Raw genomic sequence first — 18,631 nt, forward strand, 5'->3', positions numbered from 1 at the left:
CAACTTCCTTAGCCAAAAAACAAGTAAGCAACATCAGTTTCACAATATACTACAGGCTTTCTTTAAATTATAAGTCCTAGACCAGTAATTAAAACTGACTGATGATTAATTTTTTTTCCCAACAACTAGCTTATTTATTGTCTAAATTAGGATAAAATCCAACCCCAACTATATAGAAAAGTTTCAAGCCATTCTCCACCTGACTTCCATTTGAAGTTTGGTATCCACAGACAGACTTTTGGGCTGAAAATGAGATTGAAATCAAGTCTGTAGTAGATATGGCCCAAGGAAAAGGGGTATTTCAACTACATATCATAGGTAAAGATATTTTTAAGTGGATTTTGTTTTTATTATCAAACAGTTCTTTAGTTAAAGCAAAATAAAACACATCAAAGCCCATTTCTTCCTTGGAAAACAGTACAGCAACATACCGTCAGCAGTTGGTATTTCTGCATACAAAATTGACCTAGTGAAAAATTATCAAACAGAAAAAAGTTAGCTGGAAACAAGACATCAAAAATGAAATTCAAATTCAATCTGAAGTAGCAGGAAAATTTATCTGTTTTTCAAGTTTCAGCAGTGTCCACTTGGGAACATCCTTTAATAAAGCATAAATGCAAGCAATTGCAGCCAAACTTAAATATAGTCAAAGAAAATTATTTCTAGTTCACCTTGCAGAAAATAAATGTCTATGATTTGCTACCAGCTTTTTAACATAAAAAGGTACCTTTGGTGGTTTACAAAGAGAGTAAATGATAGAGCAGAGTAGATGGAAAGGAAACCCTTTATGTGAAACCAAAAGCATTTAACAGTCGAACCAAACACCTACTTTATGATGATTCACTGTTCACTATTTCAAATGGGAGGAATTTGCAACAAAATTGGTTTTGTTGGGGGGAGGGGTTTAGATTTCATCTTGTAAGAAGCTACAATAAATTGTTTTTTAAAGACAAACAATAACCTTGAAAATGTTTATTCTAATATATGGACAAATCTTGTCCCAGCCTTGTTAATATCCACCTGCTCCAGAATGCTACACAGAGCTACGTACGTGCCTACCTATCTGTCTCCTTTCGTTCTGCTGATGTTATAGGTTGAGTTTTAAATCTCTCAGAAGTCTTTCTATTTTCACCAGGAGTAAAATAGCGCCTCGCCTTTCGTGGCCCACGGTCCCCATTGGCAGACACAGTACTACCTGCTGCCGACATCTCAAACCGAGACTCGCTTTCAAATCGCACGACAGAGAGCGCATAGGAAAGAAAATAGGAGAGAGAAGTAAAACATAGATGTAAGCATCTCAAAACTCCCCAGAGACCACTCTGCATGCTCCTCCGGGTCCATGCAGACGAACACATTCCAGCTACCCCATATCACAACTCGCACTAGCAAGCAGAAGCACAAAAGCAGGGTTCAAACCATCTCAGCCTCCAGTACACTCTGGTGAGAGCTAAGCTGTGTGCTTTAAGTGCCGAACAACAACTGCTGTTGAGTGGGTGTAATTTTGCCAAGGACGTGCAAGTTTCACACGAAAATACGAGTGAAATGTCACCTACAGTTCCGTTTTCTTGTTGGCATTAGCAGACTCCAGAAAGACATTACGGAGCTGGGCAACAGAGACTTTTGTGTCAACCATGCCAATCTCACCATTTGGTGGATTTGCTTCCATGCTCTCCTTACTTTTAAAAGGTTCTAGCTTAGTAGTCACAGTATAGTCAGACATGGAGCGAGTCAGGACCTTATGCTTTGTTGACACTTTCCAAACAGGAGCCTTTGCCTTGTCAGGCTGCAGTACAGATCCGCTCTGTATGTACATGACAGCTTCACTCCTTTCTACGTTCTCAGGGGTCTTATACTGCTGCTCTGGGGCCTGCCTCTTATTGCATTCCAACTCCCTCTGAACTTCTGAGTTAACTTTCGGCTTGCTTGTAAAGGAGGAGCTCCCTACAGGGGTCTCCAACTCTCCTCCGCCAAAGAGGCCTTCGTGGTTCTTCCCTTGCTTGCGAATCTCAGATGGCAGAATGGGCCTTCTGCCTTTGGAAGCCTGTTCCTCCTCCAAGGAATCTTCTCCAGCAGGTTTTGCTCCGTAACCGGGTGCTTCCTTCTTTTCGCTCTCCGAGGCAGTGGCAGCTGAGGACTTTGTGTCTGAGGGGAGGAGGCTGCCAGCAGGGCTGTTTGCTGGTTCTTCTGCTGCCATCAGCTGAGCTGTGTGAGCAATGCCAGCAGGCTGGATATAGCCATGGATTGGCTGGCGGACGGAACTGACGGGCTGATTTTGAACCCTATCAAAGGCAGACGTTTCTGTCTGAAGAGGCATGTAGTGGGCTGGCACTGGATGGGATTTTCTCTGAGATACTGTGTCTGTGACAAGTTCAGGGCTTCCACGAGCACTTTCCTCTTTCACCAATTTCTCTCTAACTTTTACTCTTTAAGAAAGAAAAAGGATTAAAGCTGTGAACAGCAATACCCAATCTGGAAAGGAACACAGACACCTACTGTGGGTACAGACAGCAACATTGTAGTAAAATAAAAAACAATGCATTAAAATAAAGCAATCTTATGATGCAACCCCTTCCTTCCCCCAGGTCTTAGCAGTAATACTGCCCAAAAACAATCAAGTGATTCAGGGGCCATGGACATGCACGACTCCTGAGAAGGTAACTGCGCAAGCTCTGGGAACATACAGCATGTTCTCACGAGATCACAAGTGCGTTTGCCAAACAGCACATACCCATAGTCTCAAACAAACAAGATGATCAAAACTGCTTTTTATATTATCAGAGTGTTGGGTTCAGCCTGAAATTGCAAATTCTACTGGCAGTTGTGTATGCAGTCAGATGTCTGAAGATATCTAAACACTGGGAAGCTTGCATCACACCAAGACGTTGTTGCATTGGGGAAAGGGGTGAAAAAAACATGTTATCTCCACCTAGCCCTTCAGATATTTTGCCAGAGACTGGTTTACTCGTGTTTTTGTGTATCATTTAAGACATCTGAAAAATCACATGTAGTGTAACCTGTTTCAGTAAGTGAATAAAAACATTGAAAGGGCAAGTCCTAAACCTGAAAGCAAAACTATGGCATGGCTGTTGCTTTTCAGAGAGCTTGCAGGGAAAAGGCATTAAAAAACTGAAACAGACATTCTGTTTTAAAATGTTTCATTACATTCTAACATGCAAAACTTGCAACAAAAACACTTGTTCCCAAAAGTTACCTTGCTTCAGTGTGTTTTCTAGAAACACCTCTGGACTTGTGCAACATCCACGCAAGCCAGAGTTTTATTTAACCTTTCTAAATGGAATACAGCAGCACAGTGGGAGGCAAGCACGTGCAGCCAGGGGCAGCCTTTGCTCTGGGGCTACTGCTGCAGGTAAAGCTCTCCAGCACTTTCACAGCCTCACCAAGGCTCAGACACCTCACAGGGTGAGTGTCTGCAGATAAAACACACAGTACTAAAAATGAAAGCCCTGTACTTCCTCCCCTCCCAAATGGGTATGAAAAAAATAATTTTAGTTTTCAGGAAAGAGAGAGAGTCAAGCTAGGAAACTACTGTTTGAAAGTAAGTAATCCAGCTCAAAGTATGTGCAATTCCAGGCTTGCTACCAACAGACTTTTTGGAGTTTACATCATTAAGAAAAAAGAAAAAAGTAAGACTTAGGGGGGAAAAAGGCAAATTATCTAAGAGAATAATTCAGGATATCCAAAGTTATTTGAAACACCACTCTTTCTAACATTTTGGTGCTTCTTACCTCTCAAGATTGATGCACTTGTCAGGGAAAGTTACTTAAGCACATAAAGTGTATTAAATCTGAAGAAATATGCTTTGAACTACATGTACCAAGCATTCTCCAGAGCATCCACACCAATGTTAGTACTGGGTTATAGGTATTACTTTAACCAGGAACATAAAAACAGTCTTCCTGCAATGCTTTTCATGGTGGGCTTACTGTACATGTTACCAAACCAGGAGAAAGCAGCTGCCTGTAGCTTTGATCATGATTTTGTTTTACTTTTCCATGTAATTTTTTTCTTACTTCTCTTGTACCATCTCCTTTGGAATTTAAGGATTTACTTGTAGGGAATGCTAAGATGGAAGGGTGTACAGTAAAAAATATGCTGGTTTGCAGAGCACAAAATGAAATAAATAAGAAGTTATAAAATCTAGTGGAAACCAGAATGATAGTAGCTGTGGAAGAAGCTTGGGGAATTTTTACTTCTTCACCAAAATACCAATTGGTTCTAAGTTAGAATAAAAGCAGATGCTTCAGAAAAGTTTCACAGGCTTTTTATTCACAAAAACCTCACTTTCTTACTTGCTGCTGTTAAAGGAAAATTAAAGGCAAGTGTTAAATGTAGATAGTAAAAGGAAGGAAGGGAGGGTTTGCAGTCTGATTGTTAGCCACACAGCTATGCTTTATGATACCTGGAGGGCCAGCTGATAAGTGAAGGTGTGTCCCCTTCCGAATCTTTCTGAAGAAACCATTCAGGTTTTGCTTTCCCTGCACTACTACAGAAAACAGAACTTCAGGTAATTTCTGAGATCTCAATACATGCTCCCATTATTTCTCCCCATCTCCCTTCCCCACTGCTTCTTAATTTTGATTATTCAGTTGCAGAGGACAGTTCTAGAAAACAAAAGCAATGCACACTAGTCCAATTCAAAGGTGATAAACTGGGAAAGAAATTATTATATAATCCCACAAACATATACAAAGTATACTAAGTGGTAAAGATTCTGCAGAGGTAACTTTACCAAGTGCACATTGTCCAAAAATTGAGAAGTGAAAGCAACTACACAACCTTATATTTGCATTTGCCATTGTGGATCAGTTTGTGTAAGGACATTTGTAAAAGCTGTTAAAACCATTCCTTTAATTTGTGATTTAAAGTGGTAAAGACTGCTGCAACCAAAACAAAGGAGCAATAGGAATTTATTGAAGTGAAAATTTCATAATGCTACATCATATTTCCTAAGAAATTCTCAGGAGTATCTGAAATCCCTCTGTCCTCTTGTAACCCTGTATCACAGAGCTTCAGAAATGCCCACCTGATTAGCACAAGTCAAAGTCACTGTGCTACTGGGTGACTTGGCAAAGGAAAAACTTAAAGAAAAAAGTGACCCCTAATTTAATCTTGCCTTGACTTTACTCTGTTCACATTTTACAGTTGAAAGCATAAAAAGAAAGAAGAGTTTTTTAAAGCTCTGCAGCAGTGCAAGAAAGGCTGTTTGCAGGCTTCCTAAATAAAGTTTCTCAAAAACTTTCCTAATGTTCATCTTCGCCTACAATCCCTCAGCAACAGTAGAACACATCAAGTACTTTTAACCTTGCAAGCACAGCCAGTCCTGCCACATTAATGTTTACAAACTCACTCCCCAGAGGTGACAAGCATCTAGGATGCTTTCCACTACTTATGAAAGAACTTTTCCATTGGAGAAGAGCCATTTGGGATAACACCCCCAAATTAAGCTCCAGGTCATACACTTCAATTTTTCTTAACTACTCTTTTCTGAAAAATAGTTGCAAAAGGTTAAATCAACAACTCTTCTGGAGATAACAGTGTATTTGATGCAAGTAAGTTTAAATTTGAGAACTCACCTACTGTTGTCATTGAATCCAAATCTATCTTAGAACAGCAAACACCAACTGTTGAAACACCTTCTGTTTTCCAATGTTTTTGAATCCCTAACGGAACTGACCAAAGAGGAGGGAAAACCTTTTCACAGAAGCTGACTAGAAGCAGCTAGCTGGAATTGTTTTGAAGCACAGGAACTTCCTTCTCTTTTAATGTGTACTTTGGCACAATTTTATAGTGGGCACGGCCCAAGCAGTAATTATTTGTACTTGATCATTCATCCTTTGAAGAGTGCAATCAGAAGAACGCAAGCCATATTTTGAATTTAATCAGCCATTTCAGGAGCCAAATGCAGACAATGTCAAATGATACCTTCTCATGATGGGTAACTGGATTAATTATTAAATCTTAGTACTGAAGGCACAAAAGCTTTCATATATATTCCAAAGTGAGCTGCATTTATTTTCCAATTTAAACTCAGGAAATTTAAATTTAATGAAACCGATTTTATAGCCTGTATATAACGTGGAACTGACTTCAGAACAGCAGTCACCTGAACAACTGAAGTGAGCCTTTTTTTCTCTTGTGCAAATAGCTTTATAGGGACCACCACAGAGTAACTTTAAATGGACTGCATGGACACAATGACTTTTTTACCACTCAGAATCAGGGACAAGAGTTTCAGAGAGGTTATTCTCACATCTCTGAATATCGTATCAGGGAGTACACACTGGCACTGAAAGTGCCAGGCATATTAAAGAATGGGCTCTTGGCAACATGGCCTTTAAAATACCAGCTACTGCCTACATGTGTATCCAAACAAGAGACCAAATCCCACATTTAAGCTCTTGGCTGCTTTAAGTACTACACCACATCTTGGTGGGTGCAAATGGTTTCCTTCAAAAGAGAGACAGCAATTAGGGGAAATTTGTTTTATGCAAATACTACCCAAGCCTCATCCAGAAAAAAATCTGAAATTAGAGATAATGCAGTCAGCAATTTGTATTATATTATTACTCACAGAATAGTTTGAGTTGGATGGGACCTTTAAAGGTCATTTAGTCCAATCTCTCTGCAATGAGTGGGGACACTTCAACTAGACCAGGCTGCTCAGAGTCCCATTCAACATCACCCTGAATGCTTCCAGGGATGGGGCATCTACCTTCTCTCTGGACAACCTGTGCCAGTGTTTTACCATCCTTCTTGTAAAAAATGTCTTCCTTATATCTAGCATCAATCTATCCCTCTTTTAGTGCAAAACCATTGCTCCTTCTCCTATCAGAAAAGAGGAATGTCCATGTTAAAAAGTCTGTCCCAATCTTATAATCATCTCCTGCAGCACTGAAAGGCTGAAATCAGATCTCCCTGGAGCCTTTTCTTCTCCAAGCTAAACAACCTCAACTCCCTCGGCCTTTCCTCATAGGAAACGTACCCCATGGCTCTGATTATTTTTGTGGCTCTCTTCTGGACTTGGTCCAACACTTCATGTCTTTCCTGTGCTGAGGATTACAGATACAGTAATCCAGGTGAGATCTCAAGAGAGTGATGTTGGGGGGCAGAATCACCTCTCTGAACCTGCAGACCATGATCCTTTTGACGTGGCCCGGGACCCATGTAGCTTTCTGGGCTGCAGGTGCACATTGCCAGCTCGTGTGCAGCCCCTCACCCACCAGTTCCCTGAAGTTCTTGGCAGAGCTGCTCTCAATCCCTTCAACCCCCAGCCTGTACTGGTACTACTGGGGCTTGCCCCAGCCCAGGTGCAGGACTTTGCACTTGGCCTTACCAAAGCCCTCAGGAGTCTCTGATGACCCCACTTCTCAAGCTTGTCCATGTCCCTCTGGGTGATTATCCCATCCTTCAGGAGTGTCAACCACACCACTCATCCTGGTGTCATCTGCAAAACTGCTGAGGGTGCACTCAACCCCCTTATGTCATTGAGGAAGACATTAAATAACCCCGGTCCCCACTGAGAGCCTTAAGGGACACCACTTGTCACTGATGTCCATCAGGACTCTGAGTTGTTGAACACTACTCCCTGGATGCAGCTGTCCAACCAATTCCTCATCTACTGAACAATCTATCCACAGCTCTTCAATTTAGAGAGAAGGATGCTGGGGGGGACTGTGTGCTCTAGCAGAAGCACAGACAGAGACATCTGTAGCCTTTCCCTTGTCCCCTAACGTAGTCACTCAACCATAGAAGGCCACAAGATGGGTCAGGCAGGACTTGCCTTGAAGAAGCTGTGCTGGCTGTCTCGAATCACCTTCCTGTCCTCCATGTACCTTAGCATAGTTTCTGAGAGGATCTGTTCCATGATCTTCCCAGGCACAGAGGTGAGGCTGACAGGGCAGCAGTTTCCAGTATCCTCCTTTCTACCCTTTTTAAAGATGCGTGCAATGTTTCCCTTTTTCCAGTCACTTGGGACTTCACCTGACTGCTCAGATATCATGGAGATATATCAGGCAATTCCCTCAAGACTCCAGGATAATTTAATTGGGTCCTGTAGCCTTATTATTGCTCAGTTTCCTCAGGCAGTCAGGAGCATGATTTTGTTCTTATAGTGGAAGGGACTTTGCTTCCCCAGTCACCACCCTGCTGTCCACCCACTCATGAGGTGTGGAAAGAGAGGTTGCTATTGAAGGCTGAGGCAAAAAACTAGTTGAGCCTTCTCCTCATCATTGTTACCAGTTTTGCTTTCACCTTCCATATCCAGCTAACATACCTGTAGAAGTCCTTGCTATGCTTTGCATCCCTTGCCAAATTCAGTTCCAGCTTCACCTTGCCCCTCCTAACCTCATCTCTACGCAACTGGGCAGTGTCCCTGTACTCTTCCCAAAACACCTGTCTCTGCCCACTACTGTGCATTCACTTCTTTAATCCATGTTGGTGTCTTTCCTTTTTTTTCCTGATTTCTCACAACTGGGAATGGAAAAGCTCTTGTGCTCTATGGAAAGCATAAATGGTTGAGCTAATACCAGCTACCTCAGTTTCTTAAAAATAGTCAACACTGTTCAGCATTATGCACATATGTATAAAATAAAGTTCTCATTGACAACTAATTCTCAACTAATTTTTAGTTGCAACATTTTAAGTTAAGGTTTTGCAGTTATTATTTTCTATCTATCCTCATACCAAGAAATTAAAGACTCACACTTAGAGAAAATCATACTTTAAAATAATTCTTAGTCAAGCATTATTTTCAGTCAGCATAAGAATTTGACAGTATTTCTATACCATACTGAGAAATTGTAATGTAAAATTAGTGGAAACTAATTTTTTTTTCCTTCTGGAAGAATCTGGTTACCCTATTACCAGAGTAAATTTGTCAAGTCTAAAGCAATTCAGCATAAAATTTTAACTCTCCCCTCTGCCCCTTCATGCACATATAATGTCTGATATTATCTGAAAAATTGACTATCACAGTTCAAAAGTGTTTTTACACTTTCACATCAGGAAAACAAATCAACTATTATTTCAACTGACCCAAGATAACTCTTCAGCTTTTAAGTTTGCAAACTGTTTTATTTTGGCAGAAGTCATCATAAAGATAGTCAAATCTTCACTGAGAAGCAGCTTGCCTCTATTTGGAAGCTCCCAGCCAACAATTACAAGGTATAGAAGAAAGAAAATTAAAGACTTGCTCTAACAGGTTATTAAAAAACCAAAAAACAAAACCCAAGGGGATTTAGAACCATAACTCCTTCAATTTCTAGTTTATGTCCTCTCCACAAAGGGCCTAATTTTAGCAAAAAATCTATAAATATAAAGTGAAACCAAGGACACAGCTAATTAGAGAAATACATAGCCACTTCCTTGTATTAGACACACACTGTGATACAATAAACCCAACTAATCCAGCCTGAGACATCCAAAGCAACTAAATACATTCTTCAAGGGTAATAAATACATTCTCATTAATAGTGTAGACACTGATGCAGAAGCTGATTGAGATAAAGGAATCTACAGAAAAAAAAACCAAAACCAGAAGTTATACCTACCTTTGTCTGCTGTTACTGTGCAAGGGCTGGTCATTCTGCAAGTGGGTGGGTGAGGCTGCCCGCTTGGGTGAGGAGAGGGACTCTCGGGGGCCTTGCTTTGGTGGCATTGGCACTTCATTATAGCAGGAAGAGTCTCGTCCAGAAAGGGAAAGGGAGACAGAGCTATCCAAGGTTGCTGAAGGCTCAGAAGCCTGTCTAATGGCACTGTCATCTGCTTTTCTAACACCCTTTTCATTTGAGAGGTCATCTTTATCTTCACGGCTGGAGTACTCTTTGGAATCAGAAATCACACTTTTTGATGACTTTGTCTCAGTCCTGGAAAAATAGAGGGTGCCATAGTCCTTGTTTTCATCATCTTGCCTTTCACTTTTCACTCCCTTTCTTTCCACGCTGTCAGGATCTTTCCTTGCCCGTGTATATCTGGATGAGTAGTCAGAATCCAAATCAGACTCAAGGGCTAATCCATACTTTTCTGCCAGCTGGCGTCGCCTCTCTGCCTTGTACCTAGCTATTCTCTCTGCTTTTGACTCTAGTTCCTGGATATCCATGTTTGCTGTACTGTACAAGGGCTCTGTATTACCTCCCGTGGTTTCTGATCGGTATCTGGACGATCTGGGGTGTTTCTCTACTGAAGAATCTGAAGTTTCCTCCTCCTCATTTGATCTTCCTGTCAAAAGTGCAACATATATGAGCAAGTCCTTCCCAAAACTCCAGGTACCCCACCCACCAAACTGATTGAACTAAAAGCTTTCCATTTTCTTACAAATAAAAGTGACTGCACAGACACATTATATTTTTGCACTTTTGTCTCCAAAAGGAGACACAAACAATTAAGAAATATGTATTAGGAATAATTCTTTAATAAATAATAGTTCTCAATTCAAAGAGTTATTTTAAAGCAATAAGAACAATCAACATTTTTCAAGTAAGACAACTGGAGATTTGAAAGGCAAATTAAAAACCCCAACCAACCTGACAGAGCTCTTCTGTAGAAGAGCTTCTAGGCTGATAGTGTAGCATACATGGAGTAATTCAGCATTGCAACATGGCCTGCCATGTGCCACTTACCTAGGTGGGGGCTGTATGGGTCAGTTGCTCGCATATATCTTGGTGTATCTTCCTCTAGCAAACGGTGTGTGACTGATCCTGGGCAGTTTTGTAGGAGCATAGGCTGTGTATCATTCTCAATTCCCTCTAAGCGCCTAGCTATTCTTTCTTTTCTGAAAAATATGTGAAAAATGTGAAAACAGGCATCTTGAAGATTCGAGGGCAGAGTTTCTACGAGGAGGTAACAAAACAAGCTGTATGTTTTGTTTTATGGGCCAAACACTTTTTTTCCTTTACCTTTTCATTTCCAAAAAATCTTGGTTGTTTGGTTCAAAGAGTTTTCTTAATTCTGAAACTGAGACAACAAAACATTATGTAGCTTATAAAACAGTAAGTTTCAGAAACTTGCTAAAATGCTTTAGAATAAGAAGGAACAGTCAAATAAAGTTCAGTGGTTTGAAATATCTTCTGTGAGGAAATGAGCATTTTCCTCTTGTTTTCCTAGTTTATTAAGGTTGTGCTGTCAAAAGTGCATTAAGCACATAGGTGTGACCATCAAGTACTCCTCCCCTCCACATACTTCCAGGCTAATCCCAAATCTGCCATGCCCATCCCTGCAGGTTTCAAGATCTACTGGACAAGTTGTATTTTGATTAGCTAAAGTCAAACTTATGTGTCCTAGTAACCCATTTCAAAACCAGGTATTATGGAAAGTCTGCTTACCCTGCCTACTCAAAGGTCAGGGACTGACCATATTTAAAGAGAAGCAGTAAGGACCTCTTCCTTACTTTCCTCCACACCCTTATATTGATCAAATCCCAAGAATCCCAGTGACTCATTGCTGAAGTGAAAATTACCATGCACCATCATGGTACTCTTGCATGGTTAATCAATTGCTACTTTGCTAACTTTCCCTTGCAGTTTTAACTGCACAGACTTTCCTTCTCTTCCCCTGAACCCTTTGCTGGTGTTAAGTGCCAGCAGACAGCTGCCACAGTCCACAAAACTGTAGTGAACCAAGGGGAGGCACGGTAGATGAAGTAATCCCTATATATACCCACATATGTGCATGTGCAGACCACACTGCAGCAGTGAGTGCTACACAGATAAGTGCAGTGTGGCTTCTTACCACCAGGAAGAGAAACTGCCCAGGCTGTCCAGGGAAGCAGGGCACTGGGGTGGGGTGTGCCTAACACACAGCATGCACATCCACACATTGTGGTCTTGGCAAACGTGGTGCTGAAAGCTGTGTGCACCTGTTCTTGAGCCAATGCACATCTGGGGCTCTAACCCTGTTGACCCAGGGATCAAAAGTTAAAGCAAGTGAAAGTCTATGCCTGCTAAATTGGCAGAGATTGCCATCAGAAACACCTGATGAGTCAGGAGTGTCTAGCTGACATTGTTCCACTGCAGAGGTAAAGCTATCAGCTTAATTCTCTTGCTACCAGATCTCATTGCTCTAGATACTTAGAAGATAAATATTACTGAAACACCGCCCTTTTAAAGGTCAGATGCACCTTTTCTGCCTTCCTGCTACTGCAAGAACTTAACATACATGGCTTGGTCAGGGTTCCACTGAGCTGACTCATCCAGGAAGTTTGCTGTACTAAACACCAGTGCTCACACCTCACAGATACTGTTGACATTGACTGTCACATCAACCTTACGTGCTGAAAAGCCTGAAAGTAGGACTACAGATAAAATGTGCAGGATCAGCAAGAATTAACACATTCTGATCCTGAACCAACACCAAAGCAAAGATGAGCCCTTATGCTGTGTTTTTACAGACTTTTCTCTCAATGCATGAGCAGTTTCCACTGTTGCCTTGTCTACTCAAGCTGTGCTGGCAACAGAATCAGCCATTTGAAACCAGCCTTCATTTCAGATCCACACCAAAGGAAATGATTTCTCATAAAGACTTACACACAACATTGTCAAAGCAAAACCTGTAATTGTCTGTCTTCAGACAAGTCAAAGGCCACCAGAGCTCAGAGTTACTCAAATCACATTCCATCCAAATCCTGATCCTTTTTTTCCCCTAGTCACCAATTTGTGCAGTCACCAAAACCATCATCAGAGAACAGGTCTTTTACAAGCTTTACTAAATCTCTAAAGCACAGCTTCATTTATTAGTGAAAGTCTTCTCTCCCCCCACCCCCAGAAAAGGAAACTTGACTATAAGTTGTCCACATACAAGAAATGTGGAACATCCAAAGAACTCCTAAAGCATTAACTCAACACTCTCTTGCTACATGCTAGCTGAAGTTCCAGAGATTCTACTACCACTTTGCAGTCCTAAAAAGAGCTCTGGTCTCATGAAAAATGTCTCCGAACACCTCCCCAAACAACACAGGACAAAAATAGCATGGGACTACTCCATGCTGGCTTACACTTTTTCCAAGGCTGAGATTACAGAAGTAATTTCAGCTAGGTTGGACATAACATCTGCAGAATTTTTTCTGGGGAAAGCAGTTCCAGCAATATTCTTGTTTTGGTAAGGAGGGAAAAAGAAGCACAAAAAAAAGCAAAACCAAAAGAAGACAAAATGAAGAAAATCTTCTAGTCTAGAGGTTTCTTTTTGATGAATAAAATATTTTACTTCAAAACACAAAAACCAGTTGGAGACATTTCACTCCCAAGGACACTGGTTGGCCCTTGCAAATTTAGGTGACCAGGTTTCTCCTTTTTAGTTTACAATTTGAGTATGTTGGTGCCAGCTCCCATCTGTCCATGGGATGTTTTCCCATGTGACCATCACAAGCAACACCATGGGAGCGCTGAAGAACAGCAACACTTCTACCTAAAAAGTAGCACAAAAATCTGATTCATCACACAAGAAAAGACTAAGAAGCTTAAAATAATTAATTTCACAGTAAAAGCTCCTTATCTAGATTACTTCATGGCAACACACTTTGTAAGCACCATTGGTTAGTTAAGGGCAAGAGGAAGAACAGCCACAGCTCAGAAACAGCTCTGAACTTGAGGCTTTATTTTAGGATGTTGAACAGGATGCTGTGATAGGACACCTTTGAGGTAAACTGTCAAGAGGCATCTTAACTTTGGCAACTGTAATCCTTCAAAACAAAATTTACTTTGCAATATGTTTATTTAGGAAAAACAGTATTGTCCCATATGTTGACCCAGAATGAAATACAAAAAGCACATTTGGAGGGCATCTTATATTTTAAAAACTCCTTAAATTAAGGTGGAATATTTCTTATAGTAATATATATTCAGAAATCTTTCAGAAACCTGCTACAGAATATGAACATGGGTATGCTGAAAGCCCTTTTTGACAGCTGCAGAGGGGACATGTGAATAAAGCTGCAGCCATGTGACAGCAGTCTTCTTTTTACAATACAGAAGCTGTAAAAACTCAATTAAGCCTTCCAAAAGTTCATAATAGAGGGGGAGCATGTACGCTTGTGAAGCCTGGGTAGACATGGATCAAAAGGTAACCTGCCAGAGGATTAATTTCTCAGAGATGGTAAATAACCGTTGCAACACAGGTACCACACATTTTCATTTTGAGGAAAATTTAACAGAATAGAAAAGCCTACCAGCCTCATTCCTACTTCCTCCTCTCCACAACAGGAAAGGTGATGGTCTTAAAACTAGACTGGAAAAGCATTTATCTTCTGTTTATGCCAGCAAAGGTGTATTGACATGTTCAATGCCCAACTGCAGGCCTCAGTTCAGTCTGTATCAGTTAAAAAGTAAATATATCCCTTCAATTTCTCAACATATGCAAACATGGATCACAATTAGGCTCTAGAAAATAACCTGGATTTTCAAAAAGCCCTGGACTTTTAAGTAGTCCCCTCGGAATGCAACCAAAAGCTCCCAGCACTGTTTCTTAAGTCTGGTACACACCAAATAGGATGCCTTCATTATGAGAATATTTTTTTGAAAAATAGAAACATCTTGAAAAGAAATTAGTTCACTGTGAAGCAACTTACAGATAAGGTTTCTCAAGTGAAGGCTCAGTTAAGTCACTGGCCATATGACTGTAAGGCTAAGTGTAAGGAATAATGAGGGACTATGGATTATTATTGTCTGGTGCTGTCAGAAGTCTGTATTGCATAAATGCACCTCACTCTATTCCATCATTTTGCCAACAATGTTTCTATCTGAATATCTGTAATGATCATATTTAAAAGCAAGAATGTCACTTATATAGCACTTAAATATTATGCTGGAAGAATGCTCCTTTCCAGAGGAACTCTGCAGCAAATGACATTAAAAGAGCAAGCCAGTTCCTTTATGTTGGAATTAGTGCATATAGCCTTGTCTGAAAAGAGTAAATACCACCAGAACATACACACACATAATTTTAATCCAAGTTCTGATGTCCATAACATCCTTGAATGAAAGGAACATCTTTGTGCCAGTTGCACATAGTTCTTCAGTTAAATATCACCCTTTGGGGGTCAATTCAAGAGAATTAATTCTTGCCTCTGCCTCAACTGTATCAAATGATAAAGATGGAACTGCTGTTTTCTTCAGAAATTACTCAGACTAAGATAGAAGTTTGGAAAATACAAAATATCCCCCAGACTAAACTCCATATGTAATGCAGGCCTTTTAGCATGCAAGACAGAAATTCAAGTGCAGTCAATTGGTCATGCAAGCACAGTGACTGCACCGACCACCAAAGGGGCCTGGAAAGAGCTGTGACTCTTAACAACTCAAGTTAATACTTTTGAACTCAGGATTAATCTATCTGTAAAAATAAACTCTGTGAAGTTTTGGATTGCAACTACTAACCTACTGAAACAGGTAAACAAAGCTGAACTTTATGCAGCAGGGATGCAGGAAGGTCTCGTAAAAGAGCATTGTGGCTCATCCCCTGTTTCACCCTTCATGCACACTTCAGAGGGAAAACTCATTTACAAAACATCTGTGCCAAAGTGATCTTAACTGTGCCTTGTACTTGCACAGATGAAACTTCACATGCTGTTAAATTACCACTTGTGTTCACAGTATGTCTCCCTTACCTACCTTTGGGAAGTACTGCTAAGAGATTAGCATCAATATCCTTTGTGCTGTTCACAAGCTCTTCTTTATCTTCAAGGGAGAACTCCTTCTGAAAACTGAAAGCAACATCTGGTTTACAGAACTGTGGGTGTCTCTGCTGCAAATCAAATAAACCCAAGACATAACCAATTTACTGCTAGATAGTCTAACAGAGATACCAAAGAAAATATTTTCCCTAAGAATGAGCTAAGAAATAACCCAAAGAAACTCAGAAAGCCAAACCTAACATAATTTGAAACTTGTTTGGAACTGACTGTGACACATTTTTGCATTAGATTACTGACTGACTTCAAAATGCTCTACTAAGCAAGTACATTTAATATAATCTATATTGAATGGTTCTTCATAAGTATTAAAACATGTCATCAAAGGCAGGACTGCATGTACACTCCACCTAGAAACCTTCTGCACGACTACTCTGTTGTTGTTACTGCACTGTTCTCTGGATCTTACACACTTTATAATATGCTAATAGGAGTACCAGATCATTTAAATTTATACCACACCTTTTCAAAACAGGAAAACTGCCCATTTAGATGAAACAAAATATTTCTTTAAATATCTTAAATATGCAAATTTTAACTGTAAAATGTAGGTGTCATAATGGTCTAAAGTAGATCCCAACTGTCTCCAGAAACTTTTTTGGAGGAAGTGTTCCTCCTTGTAAGCAAGATTTTTTTTCTCCAATCAATAAAAATAGAGAACAAATTATTGTATTCAGCCATTGTGACTATCCCAGCTGGGCATAAGAAAACTTATAATGGTCTTAAAGCCTTTAGTAAACTATGTAGACAGGTGTAACAGATATAAATCCTCACAGTGATCCCAGGTTCTTCATTTTGTCGCAGCAGTGGTGTGCTGTATGATTTAATGTCATTCTGATAAGAAAAGCTGCACAATCTTACTGTTGCAAAATCCTTCCTGAGGACAGATTTTAAATGGCTGCTTTTTTTTTTCAAGGGTATGAATTCTGTACTCACTATTTCCAAAGAATAATTTTAATTGAAAAGAGTTTTAACATATATTGACTAATATGTTTCATAATTATTCCTGTTTATAAATATATTGTTTATAAATAACATCTCTTTTTAAGATATTGAGGGGAGAATAAAACCCTTGAAATGACAATGAAGAAACTGGGCTGTGTCACAACCAGGCACCATGCCACCTGCTGCAAATTGTCTCCAACAACTGCACTTAGAGAAATTATTCCAGGTACTGCCAAGAAAAGCAATGTTAGCCACTACAGAAAATAGCAAATAGAAGATGGAGAGCTGCAATAAGCTGTCCATTAGAGAGAACTGTGTGTCCTTACACAGCAAACACATGGTAATTGAACTAAACAAAAATCAAAACACAATGAAAAAATAGCAGCCACAAGCAGATGGATCCATGTGTCATCTGAGACTGGGCAGAGACTCAGACAGTTAACTGGATGTTTTTCTATGCCTGACCCCACACTGCCAACACTTGTAATTCTTACTAGTCTCACAATATATGCTTTTCTTACAGACACACTCCTGGAGAACACTGGTTGGAGAGATAGCCAGTTCCCATTTGAAAGCAGACTTTAGCTGAGGATGAGTTTGAAAAATGCAAATAATATTGGCCTAAGGCTATAAACCAACCTCAAATTTATTCAGCCAAATAAACTTAATTACTTAGACAAAAGTGCTGAAGGATCCAACTCATTTGAATGAGCTTCAAAGTCATTCAGACTTGAATACCTGGGCTTTATTTAGCAGTATCTCCACTTGCTTTCATAATGCCTATGACAATGCAGCACCTTAAGCTTCCCTAAACAAGGGGCTTTGTACAGAAAAGCATTCACTGAACAGCAAAATCCTTGTTTAAATGAACTGTGTGTGAACACCCACCACTATGCCTAATTCCCACGTGAATTTTCAAGGGTAAAATCAGGGAATCAGGATTGGCACTAGCCTGATTGTTCCATAAACAACCATATTATTGGATTGTTTGTAAACTACTTACATTCCCCCTGCCCCTCCCCTCCAGGGAGCTCTAGCAACTTTGAAGGCAGAGCTCTTTTAAACCCTGTTTAAATGTCTGTCACTGGGTTTCCATCCATTTGTTCTTGTGCCAGTGTTGTCAGGTACTTTGCTTATTTTTCTTAAAAGAGATTATCTCCATGTACTCAGATTTCTCAGGACAGGCTCTCAGTCTCATTGATTATCTGTTACAATGTCCTCTACTTATTCCAGCCTTAAGTAATTTTTTTTGTATATGGTGACCAGAATTGGATAGTCTTGATTCCAGACTTGGGTCTCAGCAGTATCTTATGAAAATATGTTTTTTTTAATAGTGAAAGCATTATTATATACCTAGCTGAATGCTGGGATCTACAACACATTTGCTTTTTTACATATACACTGTATGGTTCCTCAATCCTGCATGAGAAACTAATATTCAAAGGCTTTGCTTTCATCAGTTGCAAGTGACAGAAAAATTTATCAGCCCCCAATGCACAACTGTGCACTTAGTATTATTACATTACATCCTTTTTCTATTACTCCTCAAGGTCATCCAGTTCTTCCTGTATGGGAGCTCCCTCCTCCTTTATACAGAGGGTGGCTTGCAGCCTTTGCTCACTGGCAGATTTCATTAAAATTCCTTAAATAACCACAAACTTCCTAAGCTTAACCCTCGCTGCACTAGACAGCATCACAGGTTATCTGCTTTGTGAAAATCCCTTCACAGTTTCCCTTATTCCCTCATTTTCCACTTCCCTCTGGACAGACTGTTAACCATTACTGTCTATTTTTTAAAGATTAACAATTATCAACATTTTTAACAAAATCATACACTATTTTGTCCACAATTTAGGAGTTTTATCTCTTCAGACATTTTCTTTTTTTTGCTCTCTCTTGCTAAGCTGCAGGTGGAACTGCTTGTTTTAAATGTTTGCACATGAGAAAACCCAAATGTTTTAATCCAATGCATAATTACATTGCTTTCCC

General features: G+C 40.0%; 1 protein-coding gene across 3 annotated transcripts in view; it reads right to left on the minus strand.

Annotated features, from left to right (window-relative positions):
• Positions 1 to 15,651, minus strand: part of SVIL (supervillin) — a 59,800-nt gene extending 44,149 nt beyond the window's left edge. The window contains exons 1-8 of one of the 3 annotated variants that reach the window (XM_054513993.1): positions 15,618 to 15,647; positions 10,914 to 10,971; positions 10,638 to 10,789; positions 9,570 to 10,236; positions 4,421 to 4,501; positions 1,554 to 2,423; positions 1,060 to 1,224; positions 432 to 466 (exon numbers count right to left, since the gene is read on the minus strand). In XM_054513993.1, the coding sequence (XP_054369968.1) occupies positions 432 to 466; positions 1,060 to 1,224; positions 1,554 to 2,423; positions 4,421 to 4,501; positions 9,570 to 10,236; positions 10,638 to 10,789; positions 10,914 to 10,921 (1,978 nt within the window). In that variant the 5' untranslated portion in view covers positions 10,922 to 10,971; positions 15,618 to 15,647. Of the gene's footprint in view, positions 1 to 431; positions 467 to 1,059; positions 1,225 to 1,553; positions 2,424 to 4,420; positions 4,505 to 9,569; positions 10,237 to 10,637; positions 10,790 to 10,913; positions 10,972 to 15,617 lie in introns of all 3 variants that reach the window. The other 2 variants (XM_036406333.2, XM_054513995.1) reach the window with 2 other exon arrangements.
• Positions 15,652 to 18,631: the final 2,980 nt, after the last annotated feature.

The sequence above is a fragment of the Molothrus ater genome, chromosome 1 (genome assembly GCF_012460135.2).
Source record: "Molothrus ater isolate BHLD 08-10-18 breed brown headed cowbird chromosome 1, BPBGC_Mater_1.1, whole genome shotgun sequence".
In the NCBI taxonomy this organism is placed as follows: domain Eukaryota; kingdom Metazoa; phylum Chordata; class Aves; order Passeriformes; family Icteridae; genus Molothrus; species Molothrus ater.